A 21,974-nucleotide genomic window follows, 5' to 3' on the forward strand; every position below is an offset into this window, starting at 1 on the left:
TGATTGTTTTGCAGTGAAACTCGTGTATTTTGGGATCTGGACGCCGGATGCCGAGCACGCCGCCCTCACACGTATTCACCGGGCTGCGCTCCATCTGCTCCTTGTGACTGTGAGAGTTGTAACGTTGAAAGGTCAGACGAGGTATTAAAGGTCAGGAGAACTTAACAGAATCAATATCTCCAAGTCTCCGTGACGAGCGACATTGATCCGACACGTACAGTAGATTAAGTCCCCGTGTGGTGGAGACTCCCTGAGCTCCGGAATAATGAAGAGAGCTCTCCACACTCATTAGCAGTGTCATCAGAAACTAACTCAGGTTAAAGACCATCTGCCCTCCTCCCACTGACCCGGGTATTATCCAATTTATACCAACTGGGCTGTGAAGAATGATAACCAGTGGCTTCTCCACCCAGATTAGCACCAACCCTGCATCTCTGCTGCTGACGGAGGATCAGTCTTCCAGATAAAAGCTGCTGGACTGTGTTGAAATGGGTTAAATAGACAGAATAGGGTGATAAGAATAACTTAACTCTATCTGAACACGTCGTATGAATATCATATTCAAGCTGTATGTTTATTTAAACCGGGGGTTTTCCGTATCAAGGTGAAGTAGATTACTACTACTTGTAAAAATGTAATTTCATTTTAAAGTAGAATTCTCAGTGTAGGTCATAGGTCTACAAAGATCTGTGCAGGACTGTACAAGGATTCAGTGGTCGTCTACTGTCATGTTGTGTAACTTGTTTTTAATAAATGTACTTCTGCTAACTGAATATTTTACACAAACATAAAATTTCACATCCCTCTGCAGTACCTGTAAGGGCCACTAGGGGTCATGGGCCACCCTATGAAGATCCCTGAGATAAACAGTATTTTATCCTCAATATTAAAATAACATTTGGTTTTGAGTTGTATCTGAGATCTCATCACGTATCTGAAGTGAAACCACATCATTCATAATGCTGTTATTTTTATATTAAGCTCAACATATTAATCAGGTACAAATGTATATGTGACAACCGAACTCTGTGACCTGTATTAATGAGTTTAACTTCTTTAACCCGTATCCTCCTTTATTATGATTTCTTATATTAAAAATTCAGCATAAAAAAATCAGCATAATTAATACAAAATACATTCATGACATTGCCGCCCATTAAGTGTTTCACCTGGAAATGTGAATAGTATTGATCATAACTAAATGACTTTATGATTCAAACAATATAAAACGATCTTGTAAAATCCTCTGTTTTCCAGACAGTGTTTGGGAGTAAACACAGATTCTATTTTTATTATAATCTTCATGTCTTTAAGTTGCTCTATGTTTCCTATTGCACCAAATCAAAATATTTTCAACACAGTGGATTAAATGTTTCTAAATCTAATTCTGTAAATCAAAAGCTGTGACGTACAGAATCAGCCGACTGGGAGGAGATGACGCTTCTCATTAAATCGTTCGATTTGTTTTTAGCACAATAAAAGAATCACGAGTTGCGGCTGATGGAAACTAGAAGTTTTCTATCACTGCTGGTGAGTGAGAGCCCAGATGAAACGGTCTCTGTGGAGCCAGAAGGAAATCATGTGATTCAATGAGCGGCGGGAGTCTCTGCACGTGGAAGCTCAGTTATTTCATTCAGCACCGCGGCTTCAGGACGTTTCAAAGTTCATCTGTGTCCTCAGTCCTCTGAGTGGACGAGGGACGGAGGCTCCTCCTCGTCCGAGTCAAACTCCACGTCCTCGTCTCTGATCCACCGGCCGCTCAGGTCCTGTTTCCACCCGTCACTGGGAAAGAGACAAGAGCTGAAATGTTCAAAAACACTGAACTGAATTCTAATGATGAGAAATCTCAAGTTCTGAGGCCTCAGATTAAATATAAACAAAAGAACCTTTTCAGTTTGAGGTAGTGCTCCAGCTCTCTCCTCCTCTCGGCTGTGATTGGCTGAGACGCCTCCACATCATGTGATGGATTTAACTCTTTATTGTCTACAGGAGAAAAAAAAACATAGATTCAAAGTTCACATCAAATACATTTTTCTCAAAGATTGTTTCTGTCATTTCAGGTCGTTCTCATCTCACTGATGTTTTATGTTCAGGTTTGGTTATAATCGGTTATTTGATGGTTTAAAAAGGGGATGAAACATTATGAGAGACATGACGTCCATCTTTATTTAGGATCTATATTTTTGAATGCAGGTGACAGACTTCACCTGCTGTGGAGCCACTGCAGCTTCTCGATGCAGCAGAGTCAGAAGCTTCACTTGTGTGTTCTGGCCCGGATGAAGTTTCCCTCTGAGCGTTTCCACTGACGTCTGACATGATGCTCGCTGGTTCTTTCTCACATTTTGTGCTTGAAAAGAAAAGAAAAATCACAGGTTTATTTCTAAACTTGAGCTTATTCCCTGTTCTCTGATACTTAAAGGAGAGTGTGGGATTCTGTGTGTTATGAAATAAGCGTCACTCTCACCTGGTTTTTCGATGGCAGCTGTTGTACGGGACAGTTTTCAACAGAGCGTGATATGTGAGCTTTCGTGTTTGTTCCAGTAACGGGGCAGAGCTGGACGGTTCCTTAAATCACAACAACAACAACAACAACAACAACATGTTATATGTGGCCAGTAGATATTTCTCACACGTGAGGCTCGCTCAGTCGTCAGCACTATCGAACGTCTCTGTCTGTTGTTTATGTTTTCCATCCCAGTCAACAGTGTTAAAATGGCAGGATGTAATTTGGTCATGTGATGGTCACAAGGCTTCAACACACAATAACTCAGACACAACAGCGTCTGACAAATGAACAACAGCGTTTGACCCGAGACGACAACATGGAGCGACGGCCTCAGTCAGAGAAAGATGCTGTTTGTTTGTTTGTGTCCCTCCTGTTGTTGTTTATTCAAACTGATCATTTCCCGGCTGGATCATCAGCCTGACTCACATCTGCTCGTCCCGTGTTCCACAGCTTTTTCCAGAATTGTTTGCTCAGTCGAGTAAACAGCAACTTGTCAAAGCAAACACACTAAACACACACACACGCCGCTTGTGATGGTTACAGTTCAGTGTAAATAGGAAATAACAAACCTGTCCTGCGTCTTCAGCCTGGACCGAGTCTTCTTGTCGCCTCTTTATTATCTCATTCTTCAGCCGTGTTTTTTTGCCATAGAACAATTGTAATCCTGAGGAAATGGAACATAAAACACAACAGGGATTGTTTTACAAGATAATATGACAATAAATACACAGGGTGGATACAAGCTAGACTGAAAACTGAGCGTTAACAATTATTACAATGTCATTTCTACCAATAGAAACATAACAAAAGTATAAAATCTCATATACAGCTTCTGTTCTGTGCACATTGAGCAGATCTAACTAAATGTTTTACTGTTTATCAAGTGTTTGTCATTCAATGTGATGTTTATCATTATAATCATAGATATCGCCTGATGTGAATATGTGATTTGAGGCCATGTTGTCCAGCCCTGCAGAGAACACACTGCAGTTATGATATGTTTTATTCTTTATAAGCTTGAGGAGGAAAATCATCATTCAAACCTTTAATCAAAGTGACTCTCACCTTCCAGATGCTTCTTCCCGTTTCTGTGAACCGTCAACATGTCCACGGTATCGAACACGGGACGATACGAACACACGATGCAGGAATATCTGCACAACACAAATCATACAAATCACACACACGTGTACACAACATTTTAAAGACTTGAAGTTACACGATGTCAGATGAGTTCACACCGAACACGTGTTTTTAAAAATCCACTCACCTTCCGTTTCTCATCAGAACCGCTTCGTCCTCTGGAATGAAGTGAGACAGAAGATCCTCGACTCGTCGCTTCTGAAACAAGAGACATTAAAACACAGAAGGTTTAAGAACCTGGCTGCAGCTTCCTGTTAGCTAGCACCATGCTAGCACCATGCTAAAAACAACAACAACAACATGGAGGTTTTGTCGAGAAAAGTTTAAAATATAAAGTTCTACCTTCAGGATGTTTAACTGACTCTTGTCGTCGCCTTCTCGTTTAAAGGACATGATTATAAAGTTTATTAATTTTAATACAGAGCCTAGAAAAGATATGAGCTAGCTACTTCTCCACAGGCTAACTAGTGTTAGCAGCGGTGCCTTCCTGGTCAAACCGGAAGATCGGAAATATGGGCTTCCTCACTCTACATAAAAGTTAAGCTGATTTTTTGTTTAGTTTTTTCATGTACTTTATCTGATTTTAACCTTAGTTTTACTCACTTTATTTATGTGTAAGACAACTTGGTTTGTTGTAAAGTGTCATAAAGCGGTATATTGTAAAGTTTTTTATTTGTTCACAACAGAAAGCTCATTGTTCATAAGTATAGTATTGTATTGTACAGTATTGTATAAGTTCTATACAAATAAAGTTATTATTATTAAAGTTATTACACTATTTAAACATTGACTTATATTTAATTTAAATGCATGACGTGTCAAAGTGTGTATAACGAGAGGCTATAAAAGGCTCCAGTCAGTAACGTTGTTTTTTCCCCGGTGGCCCTGAACGCAGCAGCTGATCCCGCAGCCATGGCAACACATGTCAGACGACCAGCTGATAAGTTGTTAACCTGCTAACTAGTGACGTAACCTGCTAACTAGTGACGTAACCTGCTAACTAGTCACGTAACCCGGTGACTAGCTGGGTGAACCTGTGAACTAGGCGGGTTTGGTGTGGTTATCTGTGAGTGGGACTCGACAGGTAACGTAAAACAGTCACAGTTCGATTCCCGGACACACACAGACACACACACGGTACGTCCACGTCAGTGAAGTGGACGGTTAGCATGTTAGCTCGCATGCTAACTAAGCTGCTAGTCAGTCGCTTGGTTCTCACGATGTGAACACTGGTTTAACTGGTGCTCGCTCGGTTCCGCGGACCTTCCACCGCCTCCATGTCCGGGCTACACACGCCTCCTGCGGCCGACGGCAGCGGGCTGCTCCGGGGCGGCCGCAGCCGGTCGTACGGGAGCCTGGTCCGGTCCCCGCGGTCCCCGGTGCCTCAGAGGCGGATCCAGCACGAGCTGCAGCCCGGGGAGACGCTGCCGGGCCTGGCGCTGAGATACGGAGTCTCCGTGAGTACCTGACCGGATCCTCTGTGACACGTCAACTGCACGTGCATGGAAATCAAGATTAAACTTCCATGTTTATAAAGTTATTATCATATTAAGTCTTTATCATTCCTCTAAGTTTAAGAAGTCCTGAAATATATCGATATATACTGAACCTAACTTTGCTGTTGATGAAGATCATTCTGCCATAACTATACAACATTTCAATTTCTTTATTCTTCTCTTGATTATTACTGTAAAAATTACATTTCTATCATTTCCTCTCATTGAATTTCTGCTTTTGAAGTATTGGGACGTACATATTAAATGTACCGGAGCTGCAATGAGTACATTTATTGTTAAAGCTTCATTTAATTTCAGCTTTCACACCTTTTAGGTTTGTTAAATGTGACTTTCTTCTGTTTTTCTTTGACAAACATGATCGTGACCTGAATATATATTTGTTCTGGGAAATGTCGGTTCCACTTAGTTTTCATATTTAACTAAACAAACAGTTTAATAGCCACTGAAATAAGTATAATTATCATCTTTTATAGCTTTTAATAAACTATTTGTATTCTATATACATTTAGAGTGTAGAGTATATCTTTACTGCAGCTACAACCCTTTTCCTTATAATTCTGAACCATAACCACATATTTGCTCTGACTCCGTAGATAATGCATCAACCATGGACTGTGGTAAAGAGTTGAATCCTTTATAAGTTAAGACCATAAAGCTGAAGCAGGACAGATTCCAGTCTAGTTGTTTATTCAGTGTTAGGAAAACGAGAAATTGAATTTGTCTGCTTGTGATCTTAGTAAAATCTGAATCAACCAGCTCCTTGAAAACCAAGTGAGAGAAGTGTGACGGGTTCGTTCTCTTGCAGATGGAGCAAATCAAACGAGCGAACAGACTCTACACCAACGACTCCATCTTCCTGAAGAAGTCCCTGTCCATCCCGGTGCTGTCGGACTCGGACTCGGTGGCTGCAGACGATGCCGGCTGTGCTCAGAATGGACACTCGGGCAGCGCCTCTGGGAATCAACCCTGTGACGGCACAGACAGGACGGCCGACCTGACTCCAGAGGGTTTCTTGAAGAGGTTGGATGAGTTGATCCACCAGTCGAAGGAAGCTGCAGTCAAAGGACATCAGGAGACAGAGGAGAGGTAGAACTGCTCCTTCTCACTTTGTGTTGTGTGAGTCCTGAGGCTGTTTTGTGTATTTGTCTCTGTGCTGCGTTCTAACAGCCGATATAGTTCATTTGCATTTCACTTCAGCACTCGTTTGTTTTTATGTCGTTAAAAAATACACATCTATGTAATAAAGGATCAAAATGATTAAATATGAACCTTTCACAAACATTCAGGATCTAAGTTTGTTTGTCGAAATGAAAACTTGTATTTCACATAATGAACATTGCAGAAAATATGGGCACTTATGTTTACTTAAGTGGAAAATAACCTTTATTTCCTAATTCAAGTTCTATATATTAGACTTTATAGGCTTTCTTTTGATTAAAAGTTGTTTACAGTAAAGTTTTACATTGAAACTTTAAAATATCAAGCATTAGTTACATTTCTTTGTCATAAGATGAAATATCCGAAGGCTCGGTTTATGCTCAACAAACTAGTTTTGATATAATGAAAGTATACATGTAAATATCTTTGACTTATTTACTTTATTGTGGCCAACGTGCTTGATTAATAACAAGTTCATATCCAGGTTGAATCGTAGAATCACCTTTTCCCACCAAAGTGTTTCTTCACTTCTCAAACTTTTCTGTGACTGGATTTCAGAGACGTCAGTTCTGATCCTTTGATCTCATTCTCTAAAAGCTTCTCAGAGCTGCCAGAGACAAACTGACTGACTGAATGAGTCACATCAGACTTCACTCCACCTTCTCCTCCTGTTTGCTCTGCACAGAGTCGCCGCCCTGGAAGCCGCTTGCAGCAGCGGGACGTCCGACTGGCGGCGCCTCACGCGGTCACAGAGCGTCAGCCCCCCCCACGCAGCGCAGCAGCAGGAGGTGGCGTTCAGGGCCACGCCCCTCACCGTCACCAGGCTCACAAAGACACTCAGAGACAGAGAGGATGAGATCTTCCAGCTGTGACCACGTGACGCTGGGATCATGCATTACAGATAGAGGTTACTTGTGATGAAATTAATCTCCTTATGAGGTTTTATACTGACCTTTTTAAATAGAGAATCTTTCTAAATGAATAATGCACCTTTTGTATTTGTATTTATTTGTTGAAATGCAAGTTATGAGTATCGTCATATAGCTGTGGGGGGTTTTACTTTGAGAGCTGGTTCCCACAAGTGTGTGAAATGTAAAACATGAGGATTTACAGTCACATGTGGGATCAGTCATATGATCGTTCATATGCTCCAGTCGGCACGTGATCCTGTGTCACGCTACCTCACGGCTTGAAAATGCAAAAAGTCTCCAAGTCTTCCAACAAAAAACTTAACGCCATGATGTGTGATATGTAAAGTTTATACAGTTCGTCAGATTCACTGTAAAACACAGAATATACCAGAAATGTGTTTTTTCTTCAATAAGTCAAACTACACTGAAGCCAAGGAAAAAAAAAAAGACAAGTTTTTTAAGAATATATATCCACAGCAATATTCTTTATTTTTTATGGAAATGTTTCCAACTCCGTTTTCTTTCTTTTTTAAAGTTTATTTTAAAGCAAAAAATAAAAAAGGTGTTGATCCCATGTTCAGGTCTGAGTATATATCTCCATTGATCTGTAAATGTTTCTGTAACTGACGTCTCTCCATGTTATTGTTGCACAGAAGGAAGAAGACTGTCACAGGAGCTGGAGCATCCGGTCAGGACTTCACTTCCTCTTTTGTCTGTTGGAATTAAACATCATGGAAACCAAACGAATAATAACACTTTGTCTTTATCTCAACCAATCAGTGTCGGCCGTTTGTCAGGAAAACACAAATCATGGGATTAAGCTGGAAGCTGTCACCGTCAACACGCTTTGAATCATGTTGTTAACTGCACAGTGACGTCAGTCTCTGCTCTTTACTGTGTCTGCACGTTGAGTCGCTGCTGATGCGTCACTTTGACCACCAGGTGGCAGTGCTGTATTTCAGTGGCTTTGTTCCCTGACTTGTTCTCTTGTATTTTATCCATAATGCAGAACATCAGTAGTAACTTTTCAAATAATAAAACTTCTGATGACAATTTACTATCTAGTAAAATCCAGTGGAATATAAATCTGTTTAAATTCAAGTTTCCATGGACGATATGTCTCCTCTAAACTTTAAAACACTGAGGGATGACTGAACCACCTTTTGTTTTGATCCAACGTGTTCCTCCTAGAACCACGGGGGGGGGGGGGGGCTCGTCTGTTCGCTGCCAGTCCTCAGCAGCAGTGTATATATATGTTTTATATTCATGATGACTTGTCCAGCAGCTCAGTCTTCAGTGTCTGTCTGTAGGCCTCCCAGTGTCTGACTGCTCCCCCGTCATATTGTGCCGTCCTCCACCAGTTTGTCGAGTCCTTTGCAGATCCTGGTGAGGTTCGGTCGGAAGGGGCCGTCGGGCTCGTACAGTTTGGTCAGCAGCTCCGGGTCGGAGTAGTGGTTGAAGACGTGGTTGATGCGGCCGTGGGACTTGGGGGTGAGGTGTGTGTTGACCAGCTTCAGCAGCAGGTCCCTGCAGTTCGTCAGCAGGTCGGCCATCACCGCTTTGTCGAAGGTGTAGTCCACCTGCATCAGGAAAAATGGACTTGAGTCATTTTGTGAACGTCAATAACATAAAGATGGACGACGTGACAGATCCCTAAAAGTGAAGCCAAAACGCCTCGATCGCCCCCTGGTGGCTGTCTGCAGTACACGTCATAAACCCTGCCTCCTCCTAAAAAAAAAGAATTAAAGTAGTTGCTAACATTGTTCTGGACTGTGATGTGTATCTATGGTGAAAATACTTTTTTAAGTGACTTGGTTTTTGTGTATTTAATGCTACAAAAAAAGGGGGAAACATGATTGACAGCTGAGATTGACTGTCTTCTATTGTCAACACAAGTAAAATCTAATATATTCATAAAATAAATTCTCGTTATGGACGGATACATTTCGATTTGTCTGCTCATCTGCAGATCCGTTAAGTAAAGAATGTTTTGGTTTCTACAGGTTGGATCTGTTAATAATCTTGTAATGAAAACTTTCCTTGCAGTTTTCATTTTGATGCAAATGTAAAATCAAAGTGTGAAATAAACCTCTTTGGGTTCTGTCATGTTTTAAACGCGGAGATGGAAACAGGCTGTTGGAGTCGGTGAGTGTGTAGCTGAACTCAAATGAATCTTACACTTACACTTACACACATAGAAAGTTTGAGCTGCACATATAACACACGTCGACTCTTAAACACAGAAAAATAATGAGACTTGAACTGGTTCCTGTTCATCTCTTCTCCAGATATTTATCTATCTGTGTTAAATTGGAAATATCCTTGACAGATTTCATTATGTTTGTTTCAAATCACTGAATAAGAAGCTCGACATGAGAGACCTCACCTCGTAGAAGCTGACCGCCGTCATCGCCCCCTGATGCAGCTTCTTCTTGAAGTCCTGGGCGACTCTCAGCTCATCGGTGCTGAACCGGTTGTTCCTGAACAGGAGGCCGATCTTCACCGCGATCTTGATCAGGTCCTTGATAACCTTCTGGGCCTCCGACTTATTTCCCGAGTACTCCTTGGAGATGCGGTACAGTTCGTCCAGGATCTCGCTGGTGGTGTCGTCGATGAACATCTGCACCGAGCTCTTGCTGGCCATGGAGCTGAGGAGCTTCTTCTGCACCTTCAAGGCCATGTCCTTGGTACTGAAGTCGGCCATGTCTGCGTGAAATGTCAGAGACAAGAAAACCACAGTGTTGATTAAATATATATATATAAATATAAATATGTAATCGTTTCAAAGATGTTTTCTCATCTTTTCCATTGTTTCCATCTGATCTGTTTAGCTTTGGATTCACGTTGTAATGTTTTCAAACCAAAGCCTTAATGATCTCCACAATAAAATGAGTAAATCTAAAATAATCCGACTGTATAAAGAATCGTTGATCCTTATCAGACGAACGTTTTTCACACTTTGCCGTCGGGCACAGCTTCGTTCTTCTGCTGCCAGACCCCAGCGGGGGGGAGGTGGAGGTTAAGTGCTGTGTTCAAGGGCAAAGCGTTTGTTGTTGTGGAGTCTGGGGAGGAGGCAGCACGTGTTCACCGCTCTCATCCAGATTTCCTCCATCATCTGGGGAATCGAACGGGCGACTCTCCAGTCCTTACTGCGACTCTCTAACCTTCAGATCTTCATCCATCCCATCACCTCGTCACTGACGTACAACTCACTGTCACTGTTATTGATATTGATTCTGTAATTATTCAAAGGAAACAATGGGAATCCAGTGTGTTGTGTTTCATTTGGAAGCTTTTGTGTAACGTTAGCTGCAGTGTTTGTGTTTGGATGTGACTTGTATGAAGTCGAGAGGGAACAGCTCCATGGAGGAGGCTCCTCAGAGGCTTTTAGTTTCTCCTCTGAGACTTTAACCACATGAAGCATCCATCACAGAGACACTCCGCCGGGAGGTCATCAACATGCAACAGCTCCACACGACAGGTAATACACTGTTTGTGTAAGATTGTCAACACAGATGGAATTAATTCCTTTTTAATTCAGACTAATTTCTCCCTAATCTGTGACACCAAAGTGTGGATTCTAAACTGAGGAAGTCGGGTTAAATTGAGCCCGTGTGTGTTTGAAAGAATCAAAATTTGACTTTTCACAGAGAAGTATGAGGAACGACCGTTCTGAAACTACATGAGAAGAGGAAGGGTTTCTGTCATTTTACATTTTGAGAATAGTGAAAATGTCCAGAAGGAAGTTGAATTTCCGAGAAAGAAGTTTTTTTGCTTTTTTTTCAACATTTCCACTTTATTCTCGAAGCACAAAATGGAGAGAGAAATATTCCTTTTCTTTCTTTTCTTAAACCTGACCCATGCTTCACAGATTATATCTCCACCGCACTTCATGTTAATCCAAAGTAGTTGCAATGAGAGATCGAATAAATTCATCTCTACCACGCATCAGTGCCACTGACACACTTAAACTTCCTGTGTCACTTGTTTTGATCATTTCACACCTTTTCAGTTTAGAGTACAAACGGGGCAACGTTCACAGAGCGTTTTTCAGCCTGACTTCCTGCACTGGGTCCCGTCCTGTGGCCTGTGTGAACAAGCAGAGGAGCCGGCCGGCTGCATAGCTGAGGCAGGTCCCGGCCTGCTGTTTGCAGATTGCATCAGTGGTGGGGCAAGAACAGAAAGTGAGCAATCTGAGCCGCTGCTGTAATTACTGTCCTGGGGTCTGTGCTTGTGTAAAACAACAGTGAAGTCTGTTACTGAAACATCCTGTGCATTAGCAGCAACATATTGTCTGTAAGCTGTCAGTGGAATGACAGTCTCCCCTGATGGAGGCTTCTCTCATGGCTGCTTGTGCTTATTAGACGATGATGCTCTTCTCATCATCCGGCCTCAGCGATGCACCGTCAGCAAACGACTGCACGGCTCAGTGATAAACCAGAGAGACTTTCAGTCGCGTTAATGATCATATCATGCAAATACGCAGCACTTTGCGATGACTCCACCCGACGCCGGCCTGCAGCCGAGTCCCTGCTGCAGCATCCGTGATTACCACGCGGCCATTTTCACAGGATGTCTCACTCGGCTCTGTTTCACGTGCTCAACCACTCATTCTGAACGAGTGTGACATTTCTAATGGCTTGCTTTGTTACCAGAGCCTCGGCTTCCCTGTGGGGAATTAGAGAACATTCATTAGATTAATTTCCCTCAACGGTGATAATGGCACCGGAGCAGCGTGATAGCTATTTCAGATTCATGCTTCAATCTCATTCATTTGCTCAAAAGACTGCAGGGATTTGAGGGACGTGAGCAGCGGGGACTCGCCAACCAGAGCTCCCCATAACGAAATGTAACTGGGCAGCTGGAGGCGATGGATCCCTCCAGGGCTGTACTGGAACCACAGCTCCACTTCTTTCCAATGGACATCGGTCAAACAAAGGACACTGTCAGTGTTGAGCATCACTTTTTCAGGTGCAGGTGGACGACGAGGATCTTTAAACACCAGTTTGTCGTCTGCATAGAATCTTCAGCTTTCTGTTTCCCTCCTGAGGCCGAACTCTGAGATCTGCCACCTTCTTGGGGAACAAAATGAAAAACCTCCAGAGCAGAGTCGTGTTTAGCTTCAGAGTTCAAACATGTGGGGAAGAACCCTCCCTTGTTAATGGACAGTCGGAGCGAGGCTAATGATTGGTGGATCCATCCAGGCAGGCAGGAGAGGTAAATATTTAGCATTCCTCAGATGACTGCAGCGGTTGAGCCTCTGTGTTTGTGTGCATGTATGAACCTGTGAGCATTTCTCGGTAAAAAGTGGTTTCAGGTGCGTTCAAGTATGTTTGGGAATTGGAGAATTTTCCAAGTGTTGCAGAGGGAGATTCACGAAGCCCCCTTCAGACTCGGCCAGTGGAAATGTGTCCTGTGCAGCTGTAGGAGCTGAGCAGGGCCTCATTATTATCAGCTCGACAGAAACATGGGACCACTTGGCTGACTTCTCCCCTCCGGGCCTGTGGGGACCGGTCAATGGGGGGGTGGGGGGGGGATGGTTCTCTTTCATCAGTTGGAACAATGACAACGTTTCCAGAGAAGCCAAACCAGTCGATCAGATTTAATGAGACTCTTATTTTCTCCCTAACTGGGAGAACATGTTCACAGTGAAACCACAGCAGGCTTCAGCGGGCGATGGGTGAAGGTTCACTTCCGCTGCGTGTTTTGAACTCGGGGCGACGAGGCTGCAGGTTGAGATCTGCAGTCATCGTTTTGCATCTTGTTGTGTAACGCTTGGATTTAATCTCACTGCATTAAGTCGACTGAACCTCGTCTCCATAAACCTAAGACGGGATTTTAAAACCCGCAGAAAGCACATGTTGCAGTTTCTGTCCAACATTTCACAACTCCTTTCCGACTTGTCGTTGCTCAAGTCTGAATAGGGAAGCGAAACAGGCGGCAGTTGGCTGAGCGGCGGGGGGGTTCTTCAGCGAAGGCCCAAGGTTTCTAATTCATCTGCACCATAGAGCCGGCGACTTCTCAACCTTCTCACAGGGTTTGGCTCCGGCCTAACATGCCCCAGTTCAAAGTAGAGCAGCCCAGCGCGGGAGGAAGGGAGAGTCCACCGCCTCGAGATTTGAATTGAGCAACTCGCAGCCTGTGCAAACAGAAAGCTGCCGCTCCACATCTGTGCCTGTGTCACTGTACTTGTTCCAGCATGACCGTGAGCGTACATGCACATCTCCCAGCTCGATGGGGAAGTGGAGAGTCAACACACAATTTGTTCCAATCATCCCTCCGAGTGAGTCTGTGCTGGCGAGCCACACAACCAACACTTTCCAGCACTAATCTGGGCCCTGAGGATTCTTTTTAAGTGGCAAACGAACAAGACAGGAGGGTCTTACCTTTTTGTGTGTCTGTGTGTGTGTGTGTGAGAGTGTGTGCTGGGTCCCCCTCCCTCCTCGGCTGTGCCTCTCTCTCTCTCTCTCTCTCCCTCTGCTCCGGGTTGACAGCTCAGGCCGTTGGATTTAAACCGATCCCTCCATCTTCACCAGAACCAGAACCCAGAAAAGAGTGGCAGCGGCAGCAGCAGCCCTCCTGCAGCGCCTCAGTTCCTGCCACACTGTCTTAAGATAATGTTGAGTTGTACTTCCTTGAGGAACTAAATTGCTATGACACACCCCTCAGCCTGTGTGTGTGTGTGTGTGTGTGTGTGTGTCTCTCTCTCTGTTGTGTTTCCCTCGGTAACTCAAACTCTTCGAAACCCACTGTGTTCCTCCCCTGCCCTCTCTCATCTGTCTCTCACACTCTTTTAGAATCTCTCTCTCTCTCTCTCCCTATCTCTCTCTCTCTCTCTCTCTCTCTCTCTCTCTCTCTCTCTCTCTCTCTCTCTCTCTCTCAATCAAATCTAACTCTCTCTCTCTCTCTCTCTCTCTCTCTCTCTCTCTCTCTCTCTCTCTCTCTCTCTCTCTCTCTCTCTCTCTCTCTCTCTCTCTCTGTATTGCTGACGCCCGGCCTCTGCTTGTCCTGACAAGTGAAAACCCCAGAAAGAATTTAGCAGTAATCCGGTGATGCAGCTGTTGAAAGGGGAGCGGCTTAACCCCCTTTTTGTTGTTCACCTTGGCTGGAATGTGGCTCCTGTCACTGGCGTTGAGCACAGTGTCACCTCCCTGTGTGTGTGTGTGTGTGAGTGTGTGAGTGTGTGTAGGCTCAAAACAATGAGTGTGTCTCACTCTGACGCACGTGCACAGTCATAGCTCACAGGCTGAACTATAACTTCAAACCTTTACTGACCCACAGTGGTAAAAGGTAGTTCATGGACTAAAGGTGGTGCTGACGTGTGTGACGATATCTATCTCTGTCCATCAGTGTGTGTGTGTGTGTGTGTGTGTGTGTGTGTGTGTGTGTGTGTTTTATCAGCTCGTAAAGCTACAGTCTATTTTTTGCGTTACTGTTCAGTCCTAAGTTGTAAAGTTGCAGTAATGTTGTGTACATGCACCTTGCCTTCACTCAATTCAATCCTTTATTGGCTGGTTTTTAACACTCAATCATAAACTGTAACTATCCCATCATGAACATGCTTCCTCCATGTCCTCCAAACAAACTGAAAACATCTAATTACACATTAAAAACATGTTTTTATTAAGTAGTTCTTATCACACAAATGTGTGTTTGTGTTTAAATGAGTTGTCTGAGGACGTCCTGACTGACAGCTGAGTGCGTGTGTATTGATATGTCACGACCGTTTATGATCCTGAAGTTTTCAGCTTTTGTTTGACCTCTTGCCAGTTTAGTTTTTTTTCTAATCATGTTTCTAAAGCAATTTAACTTCACATCAATCATCCTCATCGACCTTATTTTTGAACCGAAGCCAAGAAGGTCATTTTCTAAACAGATTTCTATGAAACTTGGCGGCGGGTTGGGATCTGATATCCACGAGTTTGTGAAACTCTGTGTAGATATAATTAAAAGTCCGGATCTGTAACTGTGGTTTCATAGGGGAAATAGGGTTTAATGCAGCTGCTGTGCAGTAACAAATAGAACTAGAAACATGCAACTAACATCAATGTGTAGCTTGAATAACTTAATTAATAGTTTATATGCATATGCAATAGTTTTACATCTATGTCCTAGATTTTAAGGGACTGTTGTGCTTTAGCTAAATCGTACACGTTGACATTACAGAGATATTAGTGCACTTTGTCCCTGATAACTTATTTATCCTGGTGAAAAGTAAACATCATGAAGTAATTCCCCTTTTTTAGAAGTGGTGAGTTTGACTGAAGTCGCAGTAAAAGCTTATAAATCTGAAGGTTATGATCAGTCTTGTGAGTTGAGCTTTGTTTGAGCTGTTTGCCATAAGAACTTCAACCCTGCGAACGTCTGAGTGAAAAAATAAACACAACTGAGGTTAAAACCGACATCACGACAACAAACCAGTCAGTCAGCGAACATGAATTCAATGATTCATTCAGAATCAGGAAGTGACTGATTCCAGTGTGTTTATCTGTAGGTTTATCTGAAGTGCAACCAGCTGTGCTGCTGAAGGGCGGCCGGTCAAAAAAACCTCAGTCCTGACCAATGATGGCTGGCGAGCGCTGATCGTTGTCAGATGTGGGGTCAGAGGTCACGCCGAGGCCCAGCTGGTCTCAGAGGTGAGTCAGGACATCGAACCCACGAGACGGAAACACACCTGCCTCTTTGTCTCCTCTCCTCTCCTCCTCCTCCTCTTCATCCTCCTCCTCCTCCTCCTCCTCCTCCTCCTGCAAGAAGCTCAAGTCCCCGTAGACTCTGAAACTGCAGAGAGAGGTCTGTCGCCGTGGCAACAGACAGGAAGTAGTGCTTAAGCGGTTTCCTGACGACTTCCTCTTTATCATGTAATGACATCGCACAAGGAAACATCAGCGAGGGCTGAACATGTGTTTGAGCATGTGCACGCCTGCATGTGTTTGTGTGTTAGAGCGCTCGGCATGTGTGTGTTTGTGTGCGGGTGTGTGTCTGTGTGTGTGTGTGTGTGTGTGTGTGTGTGTGTGTGTGTGTGTCGGTGAAGGAGCTCTCACCTGTACACAGCTACGCATTTGCCTCTTTGGGTCATGAGATAATAAGAGCAACTTCAATTATGTCACTTGTCTTTCATTAAGAGATCATACAAACCTTCCAGCCTCTGACCTCACACACACTCACACACACAAACACACACTCACAAACACACACACACACACACACACACACATAATGGCAGTGTGTTATCACCAGATGACTCAGACCGGAATAAGCAACCTCATAAGTCAGCTCAGGTCAGGGAAACGAGCCTGGAGATCCTCGGTGTGAACACACAAGGATCTGGCTCCGGTGCTCTCGGTGCTCGTGGCCTCGTTCCTCTCGGGTCCCGGTGAGATCCACGGTGAACGCAGAGCCAGATCAACAGATGCTGGTTCGACGGAGGCCAAGAGATTTAATTTGATCAGTCTGCGGCTAACGGAGATTCATTCAGTTCCCCGTGGCGTCAGATATAAAACGCTTCCGTGTCACTTTGTGTTTTCAGACGTGAGGAGACTCAGGGATCCGGGAATTAACCCACTTGTTGTTCATAGTTGAACGCTGTGAAGCTTTTCCTTCATTTATTTTGTTTTCGCAGTCGTTCGTTTGATTGTGAACAAATTTAAGCAAAAACTACTGAACCCATTTGATTTAAAAGTGGTTGTAAGTTGGGGGAGGAGCCAAGGAAGCACCCAGGACCTTTTGGATCAGATTTTATTAAGGGGTTGGATCCAGGAAATGAACAATGTTGTTTCTCAATATAGATCTTGATGAAGGCAATTTATCTGATCTTAGTACATATCTATAAAACATGGTGAGAGTGGCCATGAGCTCTTCTACATTCATCTGCCTTCGTTTGTCTGTTTGTGAACACGATAACATAAAAGCTACTGAACTGGTTTCCATTACATTTTGTCAAGTGGTCGAAGCCTGACCCAAGGAGGAACTCATCAAAATTTGGAGCAGTTCTGGAAATAGTTTTTCACTTTAATAAACTTAGCAATATAGAGCGTTAGCCTTGGTTCCACCTTGGATGAATTAGACTCTCTACTTAGTGTCATTCAAATATTTAACCTCTGCAAAGGAGGTTGTGTTTTCAATGTGTGTTTGTTTGTTTGTCATCACGATTACACACAAATCACGTACCAGTTTTCCACGGAACTTTGATTCGATGGAACGTGAACCGAAGGAGGAAGAAGCAATAACACGTGAGCGTGTACGCAGACGGTTTCTTTTATATTTCTTTAATGACAACGAGGAAATCATGTGTCGGCTCGTTCTGCTCTGCTGGATGAATGTGCTCTACTGTAATTATAGTGATTTTTCTGGTCACACCTGCTGCGTCAAGTGTTTCTTGTCATGATCTAATTATAAAAATACAAAAACATTTGTAGAGGCTGTACATACACTTTTATATAAATAGACACTGTCGTGCAGTGGAACACATGCAGTCAGTTACAGTCAGGGAATCGAACTCATGAAGACAGTGTTGTGAAACTCTACCCTGACCATTCGTCTACTTTCAATAAAATACAACCTATCACGTCTATTCTCAGTGAAATGAAATGAAGCTTCCGTAATGTGGAGGCGGGGTCAGATTATGTTTAGATAATGGGTTATTTGTCATTTTCCAAAACATCCTGTCATCTGTTGTCATTACAGATGATTACACATTGTTTAAGGGTTTTTCCTGTACCAGTAAAACCAGTGACATGGATGCTTATCAAAAATACAGCAAAGAGTATAAAGAAAATCTAAATTTCACTTCATTGTCGTCCTGTAGTTTAATTCTGAAGAGCAACATGCAGCTTTTATCCATTTGATATCAGAGGTTTTCTCTTCAGCTCCTGAACTGTGCAGCTGAACTTTAGTGGGGAATGTTTAAAAGTTAGCGACGGTGTTTAGTTTAAGTTTCCAGGAAACTTTAGTTTGACTCTGGATGTGATAAAAAGCCAAATTCTGTCACAGCCCTCGGACATGACGGTAAAATACAGATCGTCGGCAGCAGTGTGTGCGGCCCCTGATTAAACTTCACCCCCTCGCCACATGGTGGCGCTGTCCCGTCCTCCCGCTGCCACCTCCTTCTCACAGAATGGAGCAGGAGGCGCTGCGCATGGGCAGGTTGGCGGGCAGCTTGGCGTACTGCTGCCTGAAGCTGTGTCTCTTGATGTTGAGGAAAGGAGCCGGGTTCTCCGGGCCGTCCACCGGCAGCAGATCCTCCACTATGGCGACTCCCTGAGGGACCTCCAGCCGGGACACCTTGCTGATCTTAGTCTTTTTGGGTTTGTCTTTGTCCTGCGGCTCGACCGAGAGGCTGCGGGGCTCGGCGGCGGCCTCCGGCAGCGGCAGGGTGTCCAGGGGGAGGTCGCTGGGGCTCGGCTTGCCCTCAGCCTGGTCGTCACTTTTGGCGATGTTGAGGTTGGACGCCATGCGTTTGGTGTTGGGGCTCGCGGAGCTGGTGCAATTACAAGTGAGTTTAATTCACACGAGACATAAAGAAAACATTCAGACACAGTTCACCTTTTAATACGCTGCCTAAAATCTTATATTTTTAAATATGGTCTCACGGATTATCGTTGTAAACATCTTAAACCAGGAGTGAGCAAAGAATAATGATGTCAGAGATTAAGGATCCGAGATAACGTTTCCTCTGGTTCTTTAAATCAAGCTGCTGCATTTGATTCTATGAAAAATCTCACATCACTAACAAATGCATGGATTTCTCTTAAATTTATAAAATGTTTGCCTCTTCTCTAACAATTATAGCTAAAATGTGATGTTTTTAATTGGTTTTAAATTGTCTTTGATTTATATAATAGGTTCATGAGGAGCCAGGGTTTATCAAAATAATATAAAAATACATATCTGAAAGTGTAATTTGCACAATACCGGTGTGCATTTCTTCTCCTTTGGTTCTTTTTGAATAAATATATTAATCATTCTTTTGAAGAAACAATATGAACTAGTGGAGGTTATGTTTACACCCTTGTCTTTTTGTTTGTTTGATTTGTCTGTTTGTCGGGGTTACACAGGAACTAAAGTAAAGATTAACACAAACCTTGGTGAAAGGATTCTGGAATTTCTTTTTCACTTAATTTTTGAGAGAAGAAATAATGGATCTTGATGAGAAGAGTCATATCATGATATTTCTAAGAGATTTTAATTTGGTGCAGATCCACATGAAATGAAATGAGGTGTCATAGTGTTGGGCCTTTGTGGAGGTTAAACAGTCTTAAACCTTTTCTAGTCTTATCATGTTGTTTATTTAATTTGAATTGTTAAAATACGTCTCAAACAGAAGCTTCTTTCTTGCTTCCTGACCAATAAGCACACAGCTCTGACTGAATCAACCGGGGGCATCGCTCGTGCACACAGATCAGACCTGGTCCTCAGACTGGTCCTCAGACTGGTCCTCGGTCTACTCACCCATTAGAGCTCTTCTCCTCCGAGTCTTTCTGCTCTCCGCTGTAGCGCAGCTCTGCCGGCGTCTTGAACGATAGATCCTTCTTCCCTTTCAGCCAGTAGGTCTTCATGTAGCCTTTACCCTGAACCAGCAAGACCAGTTACTCAAATAATCACAACTATAATAACACGTCTGATTAGGCTTAGGATAAACATAGATGACATGACAGCTAGATCGCCTCCTGGTGGACGGCTGCAGTACAGATCACAAACCCCACCTCCTCCATGTCAGCAGATGGGACATGAGCCAAATACATATGTCCAAAGATGGTTTCTGTTGTTTTAGGTCGTTCTTATCACACTAATGTTTGGTTTGGCAGATCAGCAGCAGGTGCAATAAATATGACAAATCAATAAATATCATCTGTCGACGGCCTCCTCACCTTTACAAATATCTTGCCCCTCTCCTCGATGATGTAGGGCTCATGCTCCAGGTGGTCCTTGGTGGTCTGACTGATGTGGATCTGCATGCCCTGCTCACACACACACAGAAAACAACTCATTTGTATTATGAATATGCATTCTCTGTCCATAGCACAGATTCCCCCGCAACATGACATTACCTATTACTGTAAGTAATGGAAAGCAAATTAGGCGATTAGCATGTTGCATTAACTTAAAAGCAACATGCACGGGGGGGGGGGGGGGGGTCATTAGACAGAAAATGGTTTCCTGCAGTAATGACTGTGACAGAGGGAAATGGTGAATGTTGTTTCAGTTATTTATTCTGTCGCCCGCGGCTTGTTTTCGAATGTGCAGCGGCTCGTTAAATATCAGAGAGCAGTCACCACTCCGTTGCTCTCCATCCTCGAGGCCGTGTTCACCGTGTCCCCGAACAGGCAGTACCGAGGCATCTTCAGGCCCACGACACCGGCCACCACCATGCCTGAGTGGATACCTGAGAGGGGGGGCACACAAAGAGAGGAGGGTTTCATCAGGAACTGAAGAAATTGGATCTTGTCCTTCAGAGGAGAATTCGATGAACCCGGGATTCAGGCCTCATCAGGTCGGAGCTGCTCACCGACTCTGATCTGGATGTTGTCCCCGGTGGACGGGTCTTTCAGGTGGTCGATGGAGCTCAGCATGTCCAGGGCCATGTCACAGGTGTGGTGGGCGTGGAAGGTCGTCTTGTTGGGCACGCCGGCCACGACCATGTAGGCGTCACGGATCGTCTCCACCTGGAAACAGAGACGAGGGGCGAGGGTTCGCTGGAGAACTTATTCCTCCACAACACGGTTTTCTAAAAGTATTCTTATTATAAGAGGTCGTCTGTTGTAGCCTAAAGAAGAGTGTTTGTGTGTGTGTGTGTGTGTGTGTGTGTGTGTGTGTGTGTGTGCACCTTGTAGACGTTGTGCTTCTCGCTCAGCGTGTCGAAGACGATGTAGATCTCGTTGAGCATGTCCACCACCTGCATGGGCGTGATGTGGATGCAGATCTCGTTGAACTTCACCACGTCGCTGAACAGGATGGTCACATCTGGGAACACCTGGAACACACACACACACACACACACAAACACACACACACACACGATTAGATGTTTGTTATGTGTTAAAGTTTCCCTGTGATATTAATTGTGGAACAGTTTTTAGTCATGTCATGAATTATCTCCACCTTGGAGGTTATGTTTTCACCCCTGTCTGCTGGTTAGTCAGCAGAATTACATAAAAACTTCTGAACTTCCTCAAAACTTTGTGGAAAGAAGGAACAAGCAGCGAGACATAACTTATTGAATCAGAGACGAGTTCCATGATTAATTTTTTTATCCTTTTTTTGTGAGATGGGGTGTTTTTTTTACATTTTCCAAATAGAAAAATTCTTGGATCTCGATTAGTTTGTGCAATTTGGTGAAGATCCAAATACAAAATCTGGTTAGCATTAAAAAGCAGTTTATTGTTTCTGTGGTATCTTAAAGTCTCGGTCCCGGTCTCGGTCCCGGTCTCGGTCCCGGTCTCGGTCCTGGTCTCGTACCTGACACGTCTCCAGAGCCGTGATCCCCTTGCGGAGGCGGTCGGCCACGGCCTTGGGGATCATGGCGTACAGCAGGGAGTCGCCTCTCTTCTTCTCCTCGTCCAGCTTCTTGATGATCTCCATCAGCTGAGCGTATTTCTGTTGCTCCTGGAGGATTAGAATTGGAACAGAGGAGTCTACAGTTTACAGTCTCGCCTTCCCTGAAAACTGGAATCCCCTCTCTGTCTGCTTTTAATCCTTCTAATCCACGTCCCTGCTGCCCGGCCGAGGTGGATTTCAACGGGT

The 21,974-nt window shown here is 43.9% G+C and overlaps 4 protein-coding genes across 5 annotated transcripts in view; 1 reads left to right on the plus strand and 3 right to left on the minus strand.

Annotated features, from left to right (window-relative positions):
* Positions 1–731: 731 nt before the first annotated feature.
* scnm1 (sodium channel modifier 1) lies at positions 732–4,166 on the minus strand. Its single transcript, XM_053432159.1, has 8 exons — positions 3,992–4,166; positions 3,777–3,847; positions 3,572–3,660; positions 3,076–3,170; positions 2,465–2,565; positions 2,208–2,347; positions 1,887–1,983; positions 732–1,782 (listed from the first exon to the last, which is right to left on the minus strand). The coding sequence occupies exons 1-8, from the start codon at positions 4,040–4,042 to the stop codon at positions 1,677–1,679; spliced, it is 750 nt and encodes a 249-aa protein (XP_053288134.1). The 5' UTR covers positions 4,043–4,166; the 3' UTR covers positions 732–1,676.
* A 362-nt stretch (positions 4,167–4,528) lies between these two features.
* Positions 4,529–7,809, plus strand: lysmd1 (LysM, putative peptidoglycan-binding, domain containing 1). Its single transcript, XM_053432160.1, has 3 exons — positions 4,529–5,106; positions 5,972–6,252; positions 7,010–7,809. The coding sequence occupies exons 1-3, from the start codon at positions 4,927–4,929 to the stop codon at positions 7,194–7,196; spliced, it is 648 nt and encodes a 215-aa protein (XP_053288135.1). The 5' UTR covers positions 4,529–4,926; the 3' UTR covers positions 7,197–7,809.
* Positions 7,700–14,056, minus strand: tnfaip8l2b (tumor necrosis factor, alpha-induced protein 8-like 2b). Of its 2 annotated transcripts, none has more exons than XM_053432162.1 (3): positions 13,621–14,056; positions 9,622–9,944; positions 7,700–8,815 (listed from the first exon to the last, which is right to left on the minus strand). In XM_053432162.1, the coding sequence occupies exons 2-3, from the start codon at positions 9,937–9,939 to the stop codon at positions 8,573–8,575; spliced, it is 561 nt and encodes a 186-aa protein (XP_053288137.1). In that variant the 5' UTR covers positions 9,940–9,944; positions 13,621–14,056; the 3' UTR covers positions 7,700–8,572. The 2 variants fall into 2 exon arrangements, with proteins under 2 accessions (XP_053288137.1, XP_053288136.1); XM_053432161.1 differs by having other exon boundaries at positions 9,622–9,941; positions 13,622–14,055.
* A 4,285-nt stretch (positions 14,057–18,341) lies between these two features.
* LOC128449157 (soluble guanylate cyclase gcy-31) overlaps positions 18,342–21,974 on the minus strand; it is an 11,599-nt gene continuing 7,966 nt past the window's right edge. The window contains exons 11-17 of the mRNA XM_053432205.1: positions 21,690–21,836; positions 21,058–21,204; positions 20,740–20,896; positions 20,510–20,616; positions 20,102–20,194; positions 19,683–19,801; positions 18,342–18,711 (exon numbers count right to left, since the gene is read on the minus strand). Of these exons, the coding sequence (XP_053288180.1) occupies positions 18,342–18,711; positions 19,683–19,801; positions 20,102–20,194; positions 20,510–20,616; positions 20,740–20,896; positions 21,058–21,204; positions 21,690–21,836 (1,140 nt within the window). The remainder of the gene's footprint in view (positions 18,712–19,682; positions 19,802–20,101; positions 20,195–20,509; positions 20,617–20,739; positions 20,897–21,057; positions 21,205–21,689; positions 21,837–21,974) is intronic.

This window comes from Pleuronectes platessa, chromosome 10 (genome assembly GCF_947347685.1).
Source record: "Pleuronectes platessa chromosome 10, fPlePla1.1, whole genome shotgun sequence".
Lineage (NCBI taxonomy): Eukaryota > Metazoa > Chordata > Actinopteri > Pleuronectiformes > Pleuronectidae > Pleuronectes > Pleuronectes platessa.